At 41.2% G+C, this 20,924-nt stretch overlaps 1 protein-coding gene across 1 annotated transcript in view; it reads left to right on the top strand.

Annotated features, from left to right (window-relative positions):
• The window catches only part of LOC308187674 (ovostatin), a gene marked incomplete at its 5' end in the record, with an annotated part of 45,518 nt that overhangs the window by 7,867 nt on the left and 16,727 nt on the right, over positions 1 to 20,924 (top strand). The window contains 24 exons of the mRNA XM_080575875.1: positions 597 to 649; positions 1,546 to 1,566; positions 2,656 to 2,824; positions 3,367 to 3,451; positions 4,264 to 4,375; positions 5,371 to 5,485; positions 5,690 to 5,799; positions 6,454 to 6,612; positions 7,081 to 7,308; positions 7,797 to 7,854; positions 8,345 to 8,490; positions 9,602 to 9,751; positions 11,278 to 11,448; positions 11,718 to 11,850; positions 13,769 to 13,865; positions 14,359 to 14,587; positions 15,845 to 15,968; positions 16,281 to 16,399; positions 16,859 to 16,910; positions 17,687 to 17,770; positions 18,380 to 18,556; positions 19,067 to 19,148; positions 19,615 to 19,771; positions 20,192 to 20,266. Coding sequence (XP_080432001.1) covers positions 597 to 649; positions 1,546 to 1,566; positions 2,656 to 2,824; positions 3,367 to 3,451; positions 4,264 to 4,375; positions 5,371 to 5,485; positions 5,690 to 5,799; positions 6,454 to 6,612; positions 7,081 to 7,308; positions 7,797 to 7,854; positions 8,345 to 8,490; positions 9,602 to 9,751; positions 11,278 to 11,448; positions 11,718 to 11,850; positions 13,769 to 13,865; positions 14,359 to 14,587; positions 15,845 to 15,968; positions 16,281 to 16,399; positions 16,859 to 16,910; positions 17,687 to 17,770; positions 18,380 to 18,556; positions 19,067 to 19,148; positions 19,615 to 19,771; positions 20,192 to 20,266 — 2,906 coding nt within the window. The remainder of the gene's footprint in view (positions 1 to 596; positions 650 to 1,545; positions 1,567 to 2,655; positions 2,825 to 3,366; positions 3,452 to 4,263; positions 4,376 to 5,370; positions 5,486 to 5,689; positions 5,800 to 6,453; positions 6,613 to 7,080; positions 7,309 to 7,796; positions 7,855 to 8,344; positions 8,491 to 9,601; positions 9,752 to 11,277; positions 11,449 to 11,717; positions 11,851 to 13,768; positions 13,866 to 14,358; positions 14,588 to 15,844; positions 15,969 to 16,280; positions 16,400 to 16,858; positions 16,911 to 17,686; positions 17,771 to 18,379; positions 18,557 to 19,066; positions 19,149 to 19,614; positions 19,772 to 20,191; positions 20,267 to 20,924) is intronic.

The following is a 20,924-nucleotide window of genomic DNA, read 5'->3' as shown; positions in this document are numbered from 1 at the left end:
ATGGTTTGTAAGGACATTTTTGAAGCATGCTTTTTTCTGTTTTTCATTGTGTAGTGATTGTCATTCTCCTTTCAGTTTTGTAAAGACTTTTTTTTCTTGTAAAGAAAAAAAAAAAAGTAAAAACCTGTACAAGATTAGAACAAACTTAGCTAACAAGAATTGCACTGCATTAGGAAAAACTGACACTTTGCCGAGTTGCAGTAATATTAGGAGCTTTCATATGTTCAAAGCAACAAACCTCACTTTAGAGACTGGGTAATGAAGAGGAACAAATTTGCTTACATCATACAGACAGCCACTGAAAGAATTATGGCAGTCACTTGAGACTACCTGACCTGCACTGCAGTGCAGCCATCCCTTTTCTCTGAGGTTAAGCAAACTTTCATGAAAGAGTGAGAATACAATGCTGGGGAAAAGTGCACTCAGCAAAGTCCCTGTAGCATTCTTTTACCTTCAGATGCATTTTATTACTTACATCCTGTGCAAGTGGGTTTGTTAGAAGATCCAATGAAACTGGAGGTGCTAATAAAAGCAAAAACACATGCTCAGCTAAATAAGCTCCAGTACTGTTAATGCCTTGTTCCATGTCTTTTCAGTGATGTTTCGTGTTGTTGCTCTGGATTTCAATTTTAAACCTGTTCAAGAGATGGTGAGTGATCTGAAATATTTCCCTGTATTTAAAATTACTGGGAGACAAACTCCTCTCGAATTTTAAGTAAACAGTTGTTGTGGAAAAAAAAAAATACGAGTTTTTGCATAGACTTCATGCGAAAAGCAAACAAGATTTCCTAAGCACATGATGTGTTCTACCCTTACCTTACAGTCACATGTAACTGGACAAGTGTGTAGCAGATTGCACTCCTGACACAAGACCTCTTGCTACTGCTGGGAAAGAGGCTTTAAAAACCCTCTGCCTTTGTGCTGCAGACATTATTTATAGCTCTGACTAGAAAGCCCACTTGACAGTCTCCTGCTATTACCATTCAGCAATTGTTGCTTGCAAAAATAGGCAAGTCAACCACCTACCGTACTTTGCTCGTTTTAGAAAAGAGGAAATAAAAAGACTTACCATGACTGTTTATTTCATCAGTGACACTTTTTTTCATTGCCAGTAAGCTGTCTTCATGCTAATGGTACATAATCCAAGAGATGGAGGGATCTTTACCGGCCTCTTTTCATGTGGTTGTAAAGCAGAAGACAGCACAGTGTTACCAAAAAAACTGGTGCTAGATAAACAGAGTGAAGATGTAAGATCAAAGAAGCCCAAATCACGATTTACATGCACCTCTGTAACTCTGCATAATCAACTGCTTGTGACTTCCGCTAAATCCAGTATGATCAGAGCCTGTCCCAGCATTATCGTTTCATCTGGTCCCTTTATGTAATCTTCTTATTGATGTAGAACTGCTATGAAAACTGATTACAAGAGATCTGGAATTATACTTATTTTTAGTTAGGCATTTCTCACAATCCTGGAGAAAAATAATTTGTGTTTGTTCAGACATCTAATTTCTTCTCCCACTTTTTTTTTTTTTCCTTTTTCAGTACCCCTTGATCGCTATTCAGGTAAGAGATTTTTCTCTTTGTAATGTACCACACTTATAAACAAAAAATCTAGAGCACATATGCTTATATTGGTTTATATTAAGCAATATAAGCACGTGCTTATATTGGTTATATTGGCTGTGTCTACACATAGCCATATCCTACTCCTGAATACACTGGCAGAAATTAACAGAAACTCCATAAAATTCGAGGATGCTGTTCAAGCTTTACTAACATGGAAAACATATCTACCTTCATCTCAGCAGTTATAAAAGTTGTATTGTTCTTATGCCTGTCTTTGACTCCCTTACACCACCTCCAGTTTGTTCAACTTGTTTTGGAGTATATCTTTTCATAACTCAAGACTGTGAACAAATATAGGCAGTGGGTAAAATTAGTAGCTATACTGGCACTTCCATGGCATTTTGCAGTGGTTTTTAATCAGAAAACACATCTAGACAATATTCCTGCAAAATTTTGTCACACTGTGAAATCATGTGATATTATTTTGTTTGCATTGAATCACAAATATTTGGAGTTTTGCATGCATTTTTTTTGCAGTCTGTGTTGTAAAGAGTTCAAGAAAATGGCACGAGTTAGCATTCTGTAACCTAACTAGCATGAAATACAGTCGGAGGCAAAAGACACTTCAGTACAAAAGAAATGCTCCCTTCCTCCTTCTAGTAGCAGAAAGAAAAGAAAAAAAAAAAAAAAAAAGGTTCCTTAAGGGCAAGATTTGTTGGGGATAAGGTAGGCTGAAGGAGAAACATGAAGAAGGGATTTTCTTTCTCTCCCCCCTTGACACAAAACTAGCAAAATACATGCTAAAGAGCAGGGGAAAACAGTGTAGTGCAACTTCCTCTGATCATTGAGACTAATACCTAGGATTGCAAAGGATAGCTAAATCTGAGATCGTCAGATAAGAATCTAGCAACATTAAGAACTGGAGTACCAAGGCATAATTTATCTCAAGGAGCATTTGCATTAAACAGCTTCTTCAATGAATTAAGAGCAACTTGCCCTATGTTTCTTTGTTTCTGGTTTTGTATGCTAGTTGCAAAAGATTTCTGAGGCAAACAAACTGTGACTCTATATACTTTTTTATTTCAGGATCCACGGAACAACAGGATCTTTCAGTGGCAAAATGTGACATCAGAGATGAATATTGTCCAGATTGAATTCCCACTAACTGAAGAGCCTATCCTGGGGAACTATAAAATTATCATAGAAAAGAAATCAGGAGATAGAACAAGTTATTCTTTCCTTGTGGAGGAATATGGTAAATGCCACCTGCTGGTTTTAATTCAGAGTAGAAAACATTATTAGAGATGAGTCTTTATAAGGCAACCCTTTTGATTGCTAATACTTCAAACACCTTCCTGGCAAAAGTAACTTCAGTTATTTTATTTGTCATTAAGAAATGGAGGGGAAGAAAAAAAAGTAAAAAGACAACAGAAATTAACCAATCTGCACAGATTCAGCTGGGAAAAGAATCTGCAAAACAAATCAATAAATTGATAGAAAAATCCACTGTGATGAGCTAACCTTCTCCCAGACAGGTCCACTAACTCTCTGGCCATAGCTTTACAAGACTTCTAGATATCACAGAATTCATCATTCAGAATTGTCATTTTCATTGTTCTCATCAAAGCTTTGAATTAATAGTTAAATGAACCTTCACTGATCAGGCCATTTCTTGGCTATCTTGACACCCCAGTGCTGAGTTCTCATTCCATCTGTGACTAAAGTTATATCTTATTTCATCTCAGGAGGGACAATATGACAGTGTTGTTTTTTTTGTCTTTTTATTCTTTGTTCTAGTGTTGCCAAAATTTGATGTTATAGTCACTGCACCAGAAAGTCTTACAGTCATGGATTCAGAGTTCACAGTGAAAGTCTGTGGAGTGTAAGTACCAGGTGCAGAGCGATTAGTAAACATACTGAAGAGCAAGAACTTCCCAAAGACTGTGGAAAGAGAAAGGACTTAAAGAACAGACTAGAATAAGTAGGGCCTCAGAAGAGGTTGGTCAGGGCTGACTTGGTGGTTGGAGTTTTCATTTGCTTGTATTCTCATCTCATTTTATTGTATGAGTATTCTCTTCTCAGTGGTGTTTGATGGGTTAACCAAATATTTCAAGGAGTCCCCTTTTAAAGTATGATGTGTCCTCTCCCAGCAAATCACCTTAGAGAGGGGCCTTTGTACAGCTTAACACTGTTAAATTCTAATGTGGGTCTTAATGTTTCAGCTGTCTTTAACTTCCCCACAAACCTTAGTCCTTTGGAAAGACCTTATTTACTCTAATACAAAGATCTTGTAATTTATAACTAATGGTTGAAATCCTGAACCCCTTACAATTATGAGGAGTTTTGCTTTGATCTCAGTGAGTCTAGGACTTCACTCTAAGAAGAAGAATGGAGAAAATAGTAATAATTTGGTTGGCAGTTACGTCTGGCCATCATCCTTATAGATGTATTTATTTTGACATTTACAGTATGGTTCTGGTTCATGGGTTCGTGGGTGAAACAAAACTCATCAGTATGTCAACTTGCAACTTATATTATCTTTCTGTAACAGAAAGAAAGTTATGAAAAAGTCTATGAAATCACCCTAGTGTCTGGCTTGCTAGATCACTGCTCAACCTAGGTCTATTCCTGCGTAAACTAGCTTAAGTCAGTTTTTCAAGCATCTTCTCATAGACATTTTTCTTCTTCCCCTAGGTACACCTATGGCCAGCCTGTTGAGGGGAAAGTCCAGCTGAGCGTGTGCAGGGATTTTGATTCATATGGGAGATGCAAGAAAAGCCCAGTTTGTCAATCATTTACAAAAGATGTACGATGCATAATTATTATTCCTCTTTGTGCTTGCCTTTTCCTCCATGTTCCTGCTTCTCTCCCTTTGCTCACAACACTTCTGTATTTTAATTTTTTTTTCTTTCCTCAGTCCTTCACTTCACTGAACTCACCTATTCACTTAGATCACTAGCCAGAAACTCAAGGCACTTAATTGTCTTGGTTTTCCACCAGGCATGAAGAAGGACTGACATTTTCTTTCTTCATGACCTACCTGAAAAGTGTAGGCAGTGATATCTCCATCAGTCCTATATAGATCAATTTAAAAGTAATGGGAAAAGACTTCTTTTTGAAAACTATGGAAAATTCTTCTCTTGACAGCTGAGAACTCATTTTAACTGATAGAATTCAGTAACCATTTTTTCCCCATTTTCACTCCGCTGTGGAAGGCCTGGCATTCTTCAGGTGGAAGAAGTATTTCCCAGATATGGGAAATATATAGACCCGAGAACTTTACTTTCACTTGTCTCACCAGTTGAATGTCCATCTAGTTAAGCAGAGCTGTCTTCATACAAAACTATGCAGCACAATATTTCCAAAACAGTAGACTAAGAATTTCAAAATTAAAAATGTAAAGAAAAGAGATCATGTGATGCATCCACAGTTGGTTTCACATGCATCAGTAATCTCCCAGGCAGAGTCAAGATCTGCCAGACAGGGAGAAGAAGATACAACAACTCTTTGCGAGAGTTTTTTCTCTCCTCTCATGCAAAAACTGATGGGAGTGCCTTTCCTCTCCCATTGCTGCCTGGCAGTTACTTCTCAGGACATTTCATAACGTAGAACAAACAGGAGTTTGATGGACTTAAGAACATTGCATGCTGTCCTGGGACATGGGTGTCAGGCAGTGTCATAGGAAGCATCTGCCCGAGAATTCAGTAATTCTAAAAGATACCACCAAAGAAGGGCATTGTATATTGCCAGTATCCTTTGTAAGCTGTGATCCTTGGTAACAGAATTTTCTTCCATTTCCAGCTGGAAACAGATGGCTGCCTCTCCCGTGTTTTCAGTTCCAACATCTTTGAGCTAAATCGCATTGGTTATATGAGGAATCTTGATGTGAAAGCCATTGTCACAGAGAAAGGAACAGGTAATCCCTTCTAGACAGTCAGAAACAGCAACAGTGGTGTGGTTACAAAAAGACAGTAGAGGATATTCAACCTCTGTCTGCTGAGCACAAGGATGTCTTCCTATTTTTATAAGCACAGCGATCATTTCCAGGCAAATGCTAACTCTGAAGTAGCTATATACAAGAAAAAATATATCTTCTCTTGACTCCAGGCATGTCTTATAGGTCTGCAACTTACAGCTGCTCAGTCTATTTCCATAACTCGAGTGATGAGCAGTTTGCAGTTTGAGAATATGGATCGCCACTATAGAAGAGGCATTCCCTACTTTGGACAGGTAAGTGAAGGAACAGATAGTTTGTAGTGAAGGTGACTGATGGGATATCACAAGACAGCCAAGACGGGAAAAACTAGGGGACTATTTTGGGGGGATTGTTTTCTCCCCAAGCTTCTTTCTTTACGTATAGAGTGCCTTATCAGTAATTCTGAATACTGAAGAGTATAAGCTTATTCTGAGTTTGTTTCTGCCAGAAATACTTTGGATCAAAACAATCCATTAATTAGCATTTTTCTAACTTGTGTTTTCAATTTGATACAAATCACTGCTTCTCCCTTCAGAACTGACCATTACAAATGAAAAAAAAATAAAATACTGGGCAATGAGGGAAGACAAAGTAAAAAAAATTTACAAAACAAACAAATATACAAGGAAATACAAATATACAAAGAAATATACAGGAAACAGTTTCTGTCTCAAAAAGCCTTTTCATGATTTTATGTTTGTTGACAAATCCCACATCACCCTGTCAGTGATTTAAAGTGGAGGTATAAATGTATTTTTTCTTTGTCTTACATTCAGTTCAGCCTTTGTCAGTGAGGAAAGGATAAGGTCATCTTACCAGTAACACTGAAAGGAAAGGGTGAAAAACATGCATATCTACACAAAGAAAGATAACAAGATAAACATGTCTAGTATTTTCTTCTCCTATAGATCAAGCTGGTAGACAAAGACAACTCCCCTCTTTCCAATGAGGTTATTCAGCTATTTGTCAATAACAAGAATGTAGACAATTTCACCACTGATGCTTATGGCATTGCTGAGTTTAGCATTGACACATCCGAAATGTTTGATCCTGAGATCAGTCTGAAAGTGAGTACAGGGGGGGAGGGGGGGGGGGGAGGGGGTGGGGAAAGGAAGGGGGGAGACATAAGAGAGAGAGGGAGGGAGAGGGAGAGGGAGAGGGAGAAGGATAGAGTGAGGGAGAGGGAAAGGAAGAGAGAGAGGGACAAGGCTAGTCTCAAACTGAACCCCAAAAAGATGGGATGAGGTTTGAATTCTGGTAATAAAAATGTCCATTCTTTGTCTTATTTAATATTCTAGAACTCTCAAAAATGCCATAAAAGAAGTGAGGAAAATACCTGAGCTCTTACAATTCAATGGCTTGCTGCAAGGCTGCAAGACCAATGTGATATTTCTTCCTTCCCAGTTTGTCTTAAGATGCAGTTCTTAGATATGTGCATTGTGTGAACTAATCATTCTGATGTGAGTACATGATAATGGTTTCTGTAGTGAGTTATGTTTGTTTTACTTTGCTTCCCTGCTACCTCTCCTAATCAGGCAACATACAAAACCAGTGACCAGTGCCACACTGAAGGTTGGATAGAGCCTTCGTACCCCGATGCATCTCTCTCTGTCCAGCGCTTCTACTCCTGGACTAGCAGCTTTGTGAGGATTGAGCCTTTGTGGAAAGACCTGAGCTGTGGGCAGAAGAGGATGATCACTGTGCACTACATATTGAACACAAAAGGATATGAACATACCAACATCATGAACTTCTACTATGTGGTGAGCGTGGGTTTGTTACAGAGTTTCACTGAAAGAGCTTTACTAGGCAGATATCTGGGCAGTGGGTTTTACCCCCAGCAATTATGGTAGTACTTTTCCAGCCTCTGGATAACCAGCAACCACAATGACCAGAAACTGTACTGAGCTGGCTTGGCAAAAGTACCTGCTCAGGCAAAATAACCCACAATTTCTGGTTGTGCTACTTTATTTTGTAGCAAGTAACCACCTTCATACTGGCTTAGGCTATGGTTCATTTCCCTTCTGTACCAGAAACTCTTTATGGTATTCTGTGACCTACTCATTTCCCTTCCTTTTTATGCTGCTTCCTTGCCAGTAACAGCAGCAGTGCCATATGGCTGATGTTTAAGCATGCAAAGCCATCCCAATGCACATGCTTCAATTGCCATATCAATGTACATTGAACTTGATTGTCATTTTCTTCTTCCAACCTCTACCAACCCATAAATGTATTGTTGTTTTCTGTACAGGGCATGGCAAAAGGCAAGATTGTCCTTACAGGGGAAATTAAAGTTAATATCCAAGCTGGTAAGTTAAGTTGCCATCATGTTTCTGCAATTAAAAAAAAAAAAAAAAAAAAGATGGGTTAACTGGGGACCAAGAAAAGACTTCTTGGATGTACACAGCAGCTATTGAGATGGTAGTATCCCTCTACACCCATGCACAAGTGCATTACTAGTAAGATCACTATAAAATCAGATTTAGTCAAGAAACTAGTTTCAGATATAATTCAAGAAATAGTGTCCTGTAAAGATGTTCCCAAAGGATAATGGAGGGAATGCAGAGAGTCTGTCTTGGGGAGGCGGTCTGAATCTGGTCACCTGTTTAAACTGACAATAAGTCTGAGGGCATCTGGATTTAAGCCTTGACTTGTCACCTGGCCACTCCCTGTCACTCCAGGATTTTTCAGTTTGACTACAGATTGCTCCACTGACAGGTCCTGATGCATGTCTGTCTATGATGGCTACTACAGCAGTAGTACAGCCATCTTTGGGTGTCTCTTCCTCTCTAATAACAGATCAAAATGGCACTTTCACCATCCCGCTTGTGGTCAGTGAGAAAATGGCTCCAGCCCTTTGGCTGCTAGTATACACCTTACATCCTGACAAAGAGCTGGTGGCAGACAGTGTCCGATTTCCAGTTGAGAAGTGCTTCAAAAACAAGGTGAGAGGCACCGAGACAGAACGAGTCTTACACATTGCCAAATAAATACGTATTTATGCACATGTTCACAACAAATTTCCGGTTTTACTTCTTGTTTCCGTCTACTTCTCTCAGCATCTCTCTCCTTATTCTCCTTTTTTCTCTTTGGTCTTAAATCTTTCCCCTACCTCCACCTCCTGGCTTTATTGCCAAAAGGTAAATCCTCTTTAACATTAAAAACTACTTTTCTGGAAACACACTACCCCCGTATTGTACCCACTTCTCCAGCACTAAACTAGTGTATTATTTAGTTTCGACAGTCTACGCTTTAACATAGCAAACACACTTTAGTCTTAACCCACTTCACAAGGTAATCTGATTTTTTATAATTTTTCTGTGGAAAAAAAAATGTAGTTTATGTTTACCACAACTAAATACATATAGAAAAGGAAGCAAAAATAAAAATCTTGGGGTCTAAGGTTATGTGGTTTTTTTTTCTATATTTTTTTTTCTTGTGAAAAGTATTGATTTGCCATTTTGAATTGAGATTTTAAAGATTTTTCTCATCTTCAGTTTCCGAAAGCTAAAAGATCTCCATCATGAAACAAAACAGAAGAAAAAACAAGTGGTGTTAAGGATAATGTTTTCATTTAGCTGATACAGTCTCTCCTCCCCCAACACACACGCACACTTTTCCCCTCTTATGTAACACAAGTATCAAACAGATTTCTCTATGACTGGATTCACACCAGAATCTGTACTGCAATTCCTAAGGTAGCCCATGGACCTAGTAAAAATATGATTTGCTCGTTGTAGTGCTTATTACATGTAGTCAGTGTCATAATCAGATTTGGTTTGACAATAGCAGCAACAGAATCACACTTCATTTTAAATCACTTAAGGTAGGCTTTATTTAAGTTGCCGTAACGTGGGAGTCTTATTGCCTAACACCCCATTATAGTTGAGGCCTGGTCAACAAAGGCAGTGGAGACCAGACATCACCCTCTGGTCAGACCAGCTGTGCTTTAACAAAAGAGCTTTTACTCTTCTTCTCATCCTCCTTTCACAGAAATCCAGAGAAGCCCTGAGCAGTAGGGATTAGCCATACCAATATGTGTTTGATAAATTTCAGGTCCAGATGCAATTCTCTGAAAAACGGATGCCCTCAGCTTCCAATGTCAGCTTAGTTATAGAAGCTGCTCCGAACTCCTTCTGTGCTGTGAGGGCAGTAGATCAGAGTGTGCTGCTCCTGAAGACTGAGACAGAACTGTCTGCAGAAACGGTAAGCTACCCAAACAAATACAATGTCTCCTTCTCAGAAGCACTGTTTTCTTCTCCATTGCCATGTCTCTCTACTGGAGGTTGTTAGACTGTGTTAGACGTCTACCACTTTTTACATGTGCTGGTAAACCATCTATAATATGTAATACACGGCCTTTGTTTCTTGGCAGTCACAAGTCCTGTAAAGGACCTGGGATTTGATTTAACCAGTGACTCTAGGACTCATATGCTCATAGGGGAAATTTCAGTAGATGATCACAAGTCAACAGACAGGCCACACAGCGGCATCAGCTCTATCCTGGGTACTATATACCCAGAAGGGCCAAGGACAAGAAAACAGACTTGTTAAAGAGTAAAAACCCAAAAAGGAAGGTAAAGCCCCAGCTTACTCTCCAGGTAGATATCCCATTATTCTTACCACATGATTCTCAGCAACAATCACCTAGAGGGACACATAGAACAGGTTTCCCAGGACCATGTACAGACGACTTTTGAATATATCCAAGGAGGGAGACTCCACAACCTCTTTGGGCAACTGGTGCCAGTGCTCAGTAACCCACACAGTAAAGAAGTACTTCCTGGTGTTCAGAGGGAAGTTCCTGTGCTTTGTTTTGTGCCCACGGGCTCCTGTCCTGTGACTGGGCTCTGCTAAAGACATCCTGGTTCTATCTTCTTTGCACCCTCCCTTCAGGTATTTATGTACATTGATGTGATACCCCTTGAGCCTTCTCTTCACCAGGCTGAACATTCCTAGCTCTTTCAGACTTTCCTCATATATGAGATACTCATCTTTGTAGTGTTTTGTTGGACTCACTCCAGGAGCCCCATGTCCCTCTTGTACTGGGGAGCCCACAACTGGACACAGTATTCCAGGTGTGGCCTCACCAGTGTTGAGTAAAGGGGAAGAATCACCTCTCTCAACCTGCTAACAACACTCCTCCTAATGTGAAGGAAACCACTGGCCTTCTTTCTTGCAAGGGTACATTGTTGACTCCTGTCCACCAGGACCCCAGGTAGATGAAGAAGAAGCAGAAAAGCAAAGCTGCTTTCCAGCTGATAGGCCCCAGGCATATGCTGATGCATGGGGTTATTCCTCTCCAGGGGCAGAACTTTGCAATTTTTATTTTTGAGCTTCATGAGGTTCCTGTCAGCTCATTTCTCCAGCCTGTGGAGGTCCCTCTGGATGACAGCATGACCCACTGATATATCCACTACTCCTCCCAGCTTTGTGTCATCAGCAAATTTGTTGAGGGTATGCTCTGTCCCATCATCCAGATTATTAATGAAGATATTAAACAGGGTCAGATCCAGTATTGACCTCTGGGGTACACCATCAGTTACTGGCCTCAGACTGATCCACTGATCACTATCACTGATCACTCCACTGATCACCACCTTCTGGGCCTGGCTATTCAGCAGCTTTTAATCCAGGAAACAGAGCATTGTTTCAAACAGGACAGCATCTCAGCTCTGGCAAGTACATGGCCGTGTAATCAGGATTGCCCTTTGTGTTTCCTTCCTTCATAGATATACAGTCTGCATCCCCTTCAAGACCTGCAAGGCTATATCTTCAATGGGCTCAATCTAGAAGATGATCCCCAAGACCCCTGTGTCTCATCTGACAACATCTTTCACAAAGGCTTGTATTACACACCTGTAATGTCTGGATTAGGCCCAGATGTATATCAGTTCCTCAGGGTAAATGTCCTGTACATTACTTAAATCTGTTGAAGTGAACTTCCACTTACGTAGCTTTACAGCTTTAATGGTTTGTTAGCAGAACACATACATGACAAATGTTCTGCATGGACATCCATTCTCATCTGACTGTGGTGCACTCTGATTTTCTGTCACGCGCAGAATTTCCTCAAGTCAGTAATCAAAGGCAGTAATGGCATAGTGGGAGGAATTGAATAAACCTCTTCTACAGTATGGTTATGGCTGACACCAAAATATTTCTTTTACAGGAAATGGGCATCAAATTTTTTACCAACTCAAAGGTTCGGCAACCAGTTGTATGTACTAGCGAGACTGTAAGACCTGTGCCATATTTCTCAAATGTAGGATTCACAGCTTCTACACACCATGTCAAATCATCAGGTAATATAGGAAACAGGAGAGAGGTTTTAAATTTCTCCTTAAATGAACTGGTATTTCTGTGGACAAGACGTGGACGATACTCATAGATATCATTTGGCAATGTTCAAACCTTCCGAAATCTTCATTTGAATCCTGGTCTGACACAGAATGAGATAGCTTAAGATGATGGCTGATGGACAAAAAAAAAAAAAAACAAAAACAAAAAAACTTTCAGGTCTACACTTCCGATTCATGTCCAGTTGTATGCTAGGAAGTGTTGGCAATTGGTAGAGTGTCAGACAAAAGTGACACTGTTGACAATGATTCCTTTCTGAACAGAGCTTGGTGAAGAAACAGTGCAACAATGTGGCCAGGACACATATCTATGAACCAAATGTCCCAGGACCTAGTCCTAGGTCTAATGTTCATCTATGCAGACCAAGAGCACTTAAAGAAATGTTTTCTTGCTTAATGACATAAGTTTATACCAAACTCAGAGACACATTAATTAACACTTATATGGAAATACTGACAGTCTCAAGTAAAAAGAATTGATAAATACTAATTATCCTTCATACTGGTCCAAGCAAATTAAAGCTTGTCCTTTTCTGGAATGAGGATTGATGAAATTTTATGAGGAGCAGCTGAGTTTACATGGCCTGTTCAGCCTGGAAAAGAGGAGGCTGAGGGGAGACCTCATCACGGTCTACAGCTTCCTCACGAGGGGGAGTGGAGGGGCAGGCGCTGATCTATTCTCTTTAGTGACCAGTGATAGGACCCACGGGAATGGTGTCAAGCTGTGACAGGGGATGTTCAGGCTTGATATCAGGAAGAGGTTCTTCACTGAGAGGGTTGTCGCGCACTGGAACCGGCTCCCCAGGGACATAGTCATGGCACCAAGCCTGTCGGAGTTTAAGAAGCGTTTGGACTGTGCTCTTAGTCATATGGTCTGAATTGGGTAGACCTGTGTGGTGCCAGGAGTCGGACTCAATTGTTGGACTTGGAGTTGGACAGGAGTTGGACTTGGAGGATCTGGATAGGCTGGACCGATGGGCAGAGGCCAACTGTATGAAGTTCAACAAGGCCAAGTGCCGGGTTCTGCACCTGGGGCACAACAACCCCAAGCAGCGCTACAGGCTGGGAGATGAGTGGTTGGAAAGCTGCCTGGCAGAGAAGGACCTGGGAATATCGGTTGATAGTCGGCTGAGTGTGAGCCAGCAGTGTGCTCAGGTGGCCAAGAAGACCAACAGCATCCTGGCTTGTATCAGAAACAGTGTGGCCAGCAGTACTAGGGAAGTGATTGTTCCCCTGTACTCAGCTCTGGTGAGGCCGCACCTCGAGTACTGTGTTTGGTTTTGGGCCCCTCCCTACAGGAAGGACATTGAGGCCCTGGAGCATGTCCAGAGAAGGGCAACAAAGCTGGTGAGGGGTCAGGAGAACAAGTCTTATGAGGAGCGGCTGAGGGAGCTGAGGTTGTTCAGCCTGGAGAAGAGGAGGCTTAGGGGTGACCTTATCGCTCTCTACAGGTACCTTAAAGGAGGCTGTAGCGATATGGGGGTTGGTCTATTCTCCCACGTGCCCAGTGATAGGATGAGGGGGAATGAGCTAAAGCTGTGCCAGGGGAGGTTTAGGTTGGATATTAGGAAAAACCTCTTTACTGAAAAGGGTTGTTAGGCATTGGAATGGGCTGCCCAGGGAAGTGTTTACCTTCCATGATACCTCACCATCCCTGGAGGTATTTAAAAGACGCTTAGATGTAGAGCTTAGTAATATGGTTTAGTGGAGGACTTGTTAGTGTTAGGTCACAGGTTGGACTAGGTGATCTTGGAGGTCTCTTCCAACCTAAATGATTCTGTGTAATTCTGTGTGTTATCCTTGTGGGTCCCTTCTAACTTGGGATATTCTATGATTCTATGAAATTTCCGCAATCTCTTAACAGCTGAAGTTGCTAGAGAAGAACGTGGGAAGAGACTCATCCTTGAGACTATTCGTGAATTCTTCCCTGAAACTTGGATTTGGGATATAGTCCTTGTAAAGTGAGTATTGCTGCTTCTCTCTCTTTGCCTGCTTTTAAGGATTACTAAATATGTCCCCTGATGTCCTCCTGCATGACTGCAATTTATTGCCACCTCTTCTTACCATTTGGCCTGGAAGAACCATCTTTTTCAGTCATCATCTGACCACCTGCCCTCCCCACTTCCATGATAAAATGTCCCCAAAACATCTATTCCCACAATGTGTGTACCATGACTCATACTCTGTAAGAAGAAGAACACATTTGTTTAAAACATTGGTCTGCAAAACAAGAATTCTAAGTTTTCTTTCCAAAGTTAGGTAAGTGATGAGCAGAAGAACTTTCAAATGGACTTTTATCCAAAGATTGGGTTGATAAATTCTGGGGATACTCAGATGTGGGGTTTCTACAGACAGAATAGAGGTAGTGTTATTTTGAAAATGTGGAGCCTCTATGGGAACTAAGGTATATGAAACTTCCCCTGTCCAGACTCATTCTTTGTCCATTCCCACCAGCTCCACTGGAAAAGCCAGGGTCTCATACACCATTCCTGACACCATCACTGAATGGAAGGCCAGTGCCTTCTGTGTGGAAGAGTTGGCTGGATTTGGCATGTCTATGCCTGCCACCCTGACAGCCTTCCAACCTTTCTTTGTGGACTTGACCTTGCCATACTCTATCATCCGGGGAGAAGATTTCCTGCTTAAAGCCAATGTCTTCAACTACCTCAACCACTGCATTAAGGTATGTACTTCTGCCCACACTTTTAGTCCCTACCCCATCTCCAAAGAAGCCACAGAGTTTGTTGTTTGGACAATAAAAAAAAAAAAAAAAAATTATCAAAATGATTGGTACAGATGACTGGATCTGTCTCTACTCTTGATCGATGTACTGCTCGTTCTATCTGATAATAAATTATCCTGACTGGATTTGTCTTCCTATGCCACTACAAAGCAGAGGGAGATCTGTGTGAACTGTGTCTAGGACAGGTATACAAACAACTGTCTCCAGAGATCTAAAGAGGAAGGAAACAAGTGTTTTGTGGAGGATCATTCACACTCCACAGCCACACAAGCCATCAATGTCTTTACTGGGGTCTTTTCTTTAGGGATATATGTGAAGCTGTGGCGAAGTAAAGTGCTTGTGCCTCCCAAACAGAAGTATGTGGGAAAAGCAAGAAGTGGAGAGCAGACAAACCTTTCTTCTCTGGGACAAAAGTTCCCAAAAGTACCAAAACAAGGAGTACCAAAGTCCCAGTACATGCCCTACAGAGTGTGTGTCCAACTAGAGACTGTACTGCTCTCAGACACTGGGTGCTTGTACTCTCAGTACTCTGCACTTTCCTGGTAAAATGCCTCCAGACCACAGGTGCACAGCACCTTTGTATTGAGAGAGCTTACAAACAGTTTAAAACGAACTTAAAGAAAGAAAAACAGCTCTTTTTTTGACTTCTTGTTTCTTACGTTGTATCTAGGAATCCTTAAAAGAGAGCAGGTACAGAGTCTATATTTCTTTTACTTAATTTGATTGCTGAAAGTTAGCCCTCCAGTCTCACAAGGAGACCACCACAAAAGGAAGAAAAATCAAGACGCATCTTAGGAATGATCTGTTATTGAGAGTTCATCTCTTGACCTCGTTTTTCGGGTATCCCTACAACAACAAAAAACAAAAATATTAGACAGTGTTTTCCGTTGCAAGTTAGTTCAAAACCATTAGCACCAGGTCAACTGAACATAGCTCCAAATCCTGATCAGGAATCATAAGTATGTGTCAGATATTTAACATCTCATTGGAGAATGTCATGAGGAGCAAAAGAGAACACTGTCAAGGTTGTATCTGATAGATGATTCATCTACACACCATCATCCTGGACCTTAAATCTCTTCTACACTGTTAATACTGGACATAAATAGAGACCATCTGACCACCCTCTAACAATAAAGCACCGTTTGCCTATGGTATAAAATCTTCATCCCATCACATTCCTCTTTCTGTTCTCAGATTAATGTTTTGCTGTCAGATTCCCTTGATTATCAGGCCAAACTAATCTCCACAGATGATGATGGATGTGTATGTGCCAAAAAAAGAAAGACCTATGCCTGGAATATTTCCCCCAAAGAAATTGGTAAGTGCCTGTGAATCTATCTGGTTTTCTGTCCTGAGACTACTAATGATTAATTTATACCTCACCTGAAAACTTAATCTTTTTTTCACTTGGAGAAATTTGTCTACTCTTGTTTCAGGAGGACCAAAAAGTCCATCCAGAACTGCAGTTTGTTTATCATTCCCATTTTCAGAGATCAGTTCTCTTTCCATGTCTCACCTCAGTACTTACTCTACTACTCTATAGACATTCATTATCAGATGTAATTTCTTACTTTAGCCATAATTCTTTATGACAGAGGTCAAATTTCCCTCTTTTCTGCTACTATTTAAGGTCAAGTAGTATTCAGCATTACAGCAGAGACCAAAGATGATGGAGATTGTGGAGATGAAGCATCCAGGAACACCAGTATTGGCTACAGGGACACCCAGATCAGGACATTGTTGGTTGAGGTACTGCTGAAAGCTCTTACTGTTTTCCCTGTACTCCCTTCCATGAGGAAAGAAAAATGCAGCATAAGTACCAAAAAGAAGTACAAGTTTTTCAGGTTCCTTAAAGAACTTCTGGTTTGGCTTCACCTTCATCTTGCTAGGACAGGGTCCTGCTCTTCGATATAAGACCAAGTCTGCTCCCATCTGATGTCCTTTTCCATGAGGATCACTGGGTATTGGTTGGTCAGTGCACATCTTTCTCCTCCTCCAGAGGAGAAACTGGAAAGGAGGGACTCTATCTGACGGGTGCTCCCCTTTAGCAGCAGCCACATCAAGTATGAACCTGTAAACTATTGCTTTAATACTGCCGTTTTATGATGCAGAAGGCTGGGTATGAGTATGGCCCTTCTGTCACTGCATTACTTCTGCATGCTTTGTTCTCATCTGCTGCATGTGTCTCTTTTCCCCATCACCATCCAGCCTGAAGGAATCAGAAGGGAAGAGACCCAAAACTCCCTCATCTGTACAAAAGGTAAGTGCTCTATATACTGCTGTCCTGAAAGGAAATGAAGGCTGGAGTTTCTGCTCTTTCCTGCTCATTGACGTTCTCCCTCCACTTTTGCATGAGGTGCCCAAATGGCAGCTAGTGTGAGTGCTTAAGAGTTCAGTTCCCTGCTACAAAATTCATGTGTGATCTGGTGCATGTCACTTAGGCAGTGTCTGTGCTGCAGTCAAAAGTGCACAGATACTGAAGGAAGCCTGTTATGAAGGTATCAAAGGGAGAAAACCTTTCTGTGCAAAATCTATTCTGGGCTGCATGCACTCATGTTTGGCTGCTGTCCTCTATTCCAAGGATAACTGTAGCTTGTATTTTTCCATTTCTAGCAGGAATGGAAGAGGGAATACTAATGTACCGCTCCATCCCATCTCTGTGCTGACTGCAAACGGTTTCCAAAGTTTCCTGGAAGCTGTCTAAAAGATGCACAAGGGCAGCCCTGTCACTCCCCAGTGCCACACTGAAGAAAACCCCAGAGTTCACAGACAATACAGTCTGTGAGCAACAGCCTTATCTTGTTTAATTTATTTCTGTTGAACAATGACAGCTACTGCACCATTTGAGCTGTTTTTCACTAGATTAGTTTAGCTGTGCTACCTTCTCTCCTGATGTTCTTCGTGTCAACAGTGAGTTTCTATCTACTGCTGTCTCGTGTATAATTTTGAACTGTGCAATTTCTCCTGAGCATTTCATTTCTATAACTAATGCTCTTATACAAATGACCACAATATACTTGATATTATTCTTCACAGATGATGTCATTACTCAAGGCGTTGCTTTAGACCTACCTACAAATGTGGTGGAAGGATCAGCCAGAGCTTCCTTTTCTGTTGTTGGTAAATATAAAATTAATAAAACATATAAGGAAAGAAAATTTTAAACTACAAAATGAAAGCTTTGTCAGGAACTTTGGGCTTGGTTACATGACTCAAAGGTCAGAACATATTGGCTTTGTAATACTGATAATCTTAGCTCATTCTAGAAATCTTTCCTTGAAGTAGCTATTTAGATGTGGCCTATGGTACCTTTACATAACCAAAGTTCCTTTTCAGCATCAGTTGTTAATTCTGTAATAGATGGCTCACTGTAGCATCTCTGGGCTGTTTACCTCTCCTTCTCTAGAAAGAGAAGTTTCCAGGAAGTTCTTCTTTTCACTTCTAATAAAGAACATCAGCTTGAAGTGGCACTAAAATAGGCAGTATTTCTGGCATGGGCAATTTAGTCTAAAAAGAGGCAGGGTAGGGATTTTTTTGTTGATTGCAAAGCAGAACAGAACAAATCACGCAGTAAGCACTAGGAACTTCAGGCTCTTTGGAAAGCTCTCCAGTACCATAGAGGCTTACAAACCCAGCCAGGTTTTCCATGACTCTCCCTAGTGAATGAAAATTATTGTTTATTTCAGTGTCCATGAGTTTTGCTAATCCCCACACACCCCTCTTCCCCAGGTGACATCATGGGCACTTCCATGCAGAACCTGCACCAGCTCCTCCAGATGCCGTTTGGCTGTGGGGAACAGAACATGGTCCTGTTTGCACCCAACATCTATGTCCTGGACTATCTGGACAAGACAAGACAGCTGAGTGAAGAGATCAAATCCAAGACCATTGGATACTTAGTGAGCGGTGAGAGTTTTTGCTTCCTTTACAGTGTGTGCCAAAATCCCCATTGAGGTCCAATGAGCAGAAGCAGTAGCATGGCTATCCAAGCTGTATGGCACTGATGCTGTAGCACAGCTCAGTTACCCAAGGGATGCTATGACATTTGCTTTCTTTGATTTATTTTTTTTTTCTTTCCTCATCCTGTTTTACTGAAATGCAGATGTCATGTTTACTTTGAGGTCTGTCTTTTAATCCCTTTTTTCTCTTCAACCCAGACACAGCATCTATCCTAATCCTGTCAATTTAGGTGGAGCACAAAACTGGCACAGAGCTACCTATTCTGTGACTCCATGTTTCTACAGGGCAGGATGTTCCATGCCTACATTTAAGCTCCCTCAGGGCTCCCTCTTTGTTTGGTAGATATATATCACCTCTCCACCCTTTCCCACTGTGATTCCATATAAAACTGGTAGAAAACAAAATTAGGTTTTGTTTTTAAATTAGGTATCAGTTCCTTCTTCCATCTTCTTGCAGGCTACCAGAAGCAGCTATCGTACAAACATCCCGATGGGTCCTACAGCATCTTTGGCATCAGAGATAAAGAAGGGAACACCTGGTGGGTGATTGGGAGCAGAAATGACTTAGAAATGAATTTGTATTAAAATCACGTGGTGTAGGTAAATGCTATTTTTGCTAGCTAAATCAGGTGTTATAGAGCTGGGTAGGACTGGGACTCTGTAAGTACTAAAAGACATGGTTCTCTACCTCCTGTCAGGGAGTATATGCGGAGAGAAGGCTGGCTAAAGGCTCAGCTGCCTTTCTGATTCCCACTCTTCCTCTCTCCTGTGGAACACAACACACTGCAGTGCTCTGTAGCCAGGACCAGCCCAGAGTGTGCTGGTCTTCCTCTGGGTCCCAGCTAGATGTTATTCTTTTTGCTACCCTCTCCTGGGGGAGCACACAAGGACAAAGCAAGTCACCAATCTGTTGGCTGTAATTATTCAGGCTTGTGACTAACATGAGTGGAAGGGCTGACTTTTTCTGTTCCTAGCTCAGCTCACAGCTTCATGGTTCCCTTGCAGGCTCACTGCCTTTGTGTACAAATCGTTTGCACAAGCTAGTCGCTTCATCTATATTGATGACAATGTCCAGGCTCAAACCCTGATGTGGCTGGCAAGCAAACAGAAGCCAGATGGCTGCTTCCGAAGCGTTGGGACACTCGTCAACAATGTCTTGAAGGTGGTAGAGAATTACTTTAGTCAAATTTACAGTCTTATCATTAAAAAGATGCTCTCCCATTACTGCCAAAAACTATCCTTTCCTCCAAATGCCTGTCTTCTGCCAAGAGCTCTCTCTCCACATCTTAGATTTAGTTGCTGAATTATTTCCAGTTCAATCAGTTTCCTCACACTATCTTTTATACTTCATGCACACCCAAGATAGGATTACAGGATTGCAGCCTTGAGGGAATTACAGTATTTGTTTTTTTGAGGCTTTTGTTTTGCTGTTGTTGGTTGTTTGTTGTTGAGAATTTTTTTTAAATTATTTTTTTAATTATTTTAGCAATGGGTTTCTCTTAGTTTAAGATCTATTCCTGATGTGTGTGTGTTTCTCACTCATTCCATTCACTGACTGTTCCTCTCTCCATGTCCTTTTCAGGGAGGAGTAGATGATGAGCTGTCACTTTCTGCCTACATTACCATTGCCATGCTAGAGGCCGGGCACTCCAGCTCGGTAAGGAGGCTTTCCACTACTGGTATTCGGCTGGAATTGGTCCCCATTTGTTGCCTTGGATTCTGTGTCTGCTACAAATTGTCCAGGTAGTAGAGACGAAGAGAGGGAGAGAGAGAGCTCCCAGGGAACACGACCCTGCTCTGAATGTATCCGAACTAGTTGCTGTGATAGAAAAATTCCCCATCTCCATCCCACTTCAACCACCAGTTTTCAAGCAGAAATTCTATACACCTCAGTGGAATTAGATCTCTGTTGGAGAAGCCTAGGATATTAAATGACACCTTTGAGCTACCAGATAAAAAAGCTTGCCAGGTAGTAGCCCACACATCATGGCTTAGACTTAAACATGGCTTAGTCAAGAAGGTAAGGTATTGCAAGTAAATCCATGAAGTCTACAAATGGAACTGAAAGCTATGTTGGGAAAAGGCCACTTGGGAAGAATACAGGGACATGGTCAGAGGATGCAGTGATGAGACAAGGAAGGCCAAGGCCCAACTGAAGTTAAATCTGGCAAGCGATGTCAAGGACAACAGGAAGGGCTTTTTCAAATATATCAATAGTAGAAGGAAGACTAAGGAAAATGTGGGCCTGGTGCTTAATGAGGTGGGTACCCTCATGACAAAGGATAGGCAAAATTGCTGAATACCTTCTTTGCTTC

Source organism: Anser brachyrhynchus (assembly GCF_964034855.1).
Source record: "Anser brachyrhynchus genome assembly, chromosome: 1".
In the NCBI taxonomy this organism is placed as follows: Eukaryota; Metazoa; Chordata; class Aves; order Anseriformes; family Anatidae; genus Anser; species Anser brachyrhynchus.
This window is presented reverse-complemented; position numbering and strand designations above follow the sequence as displayed.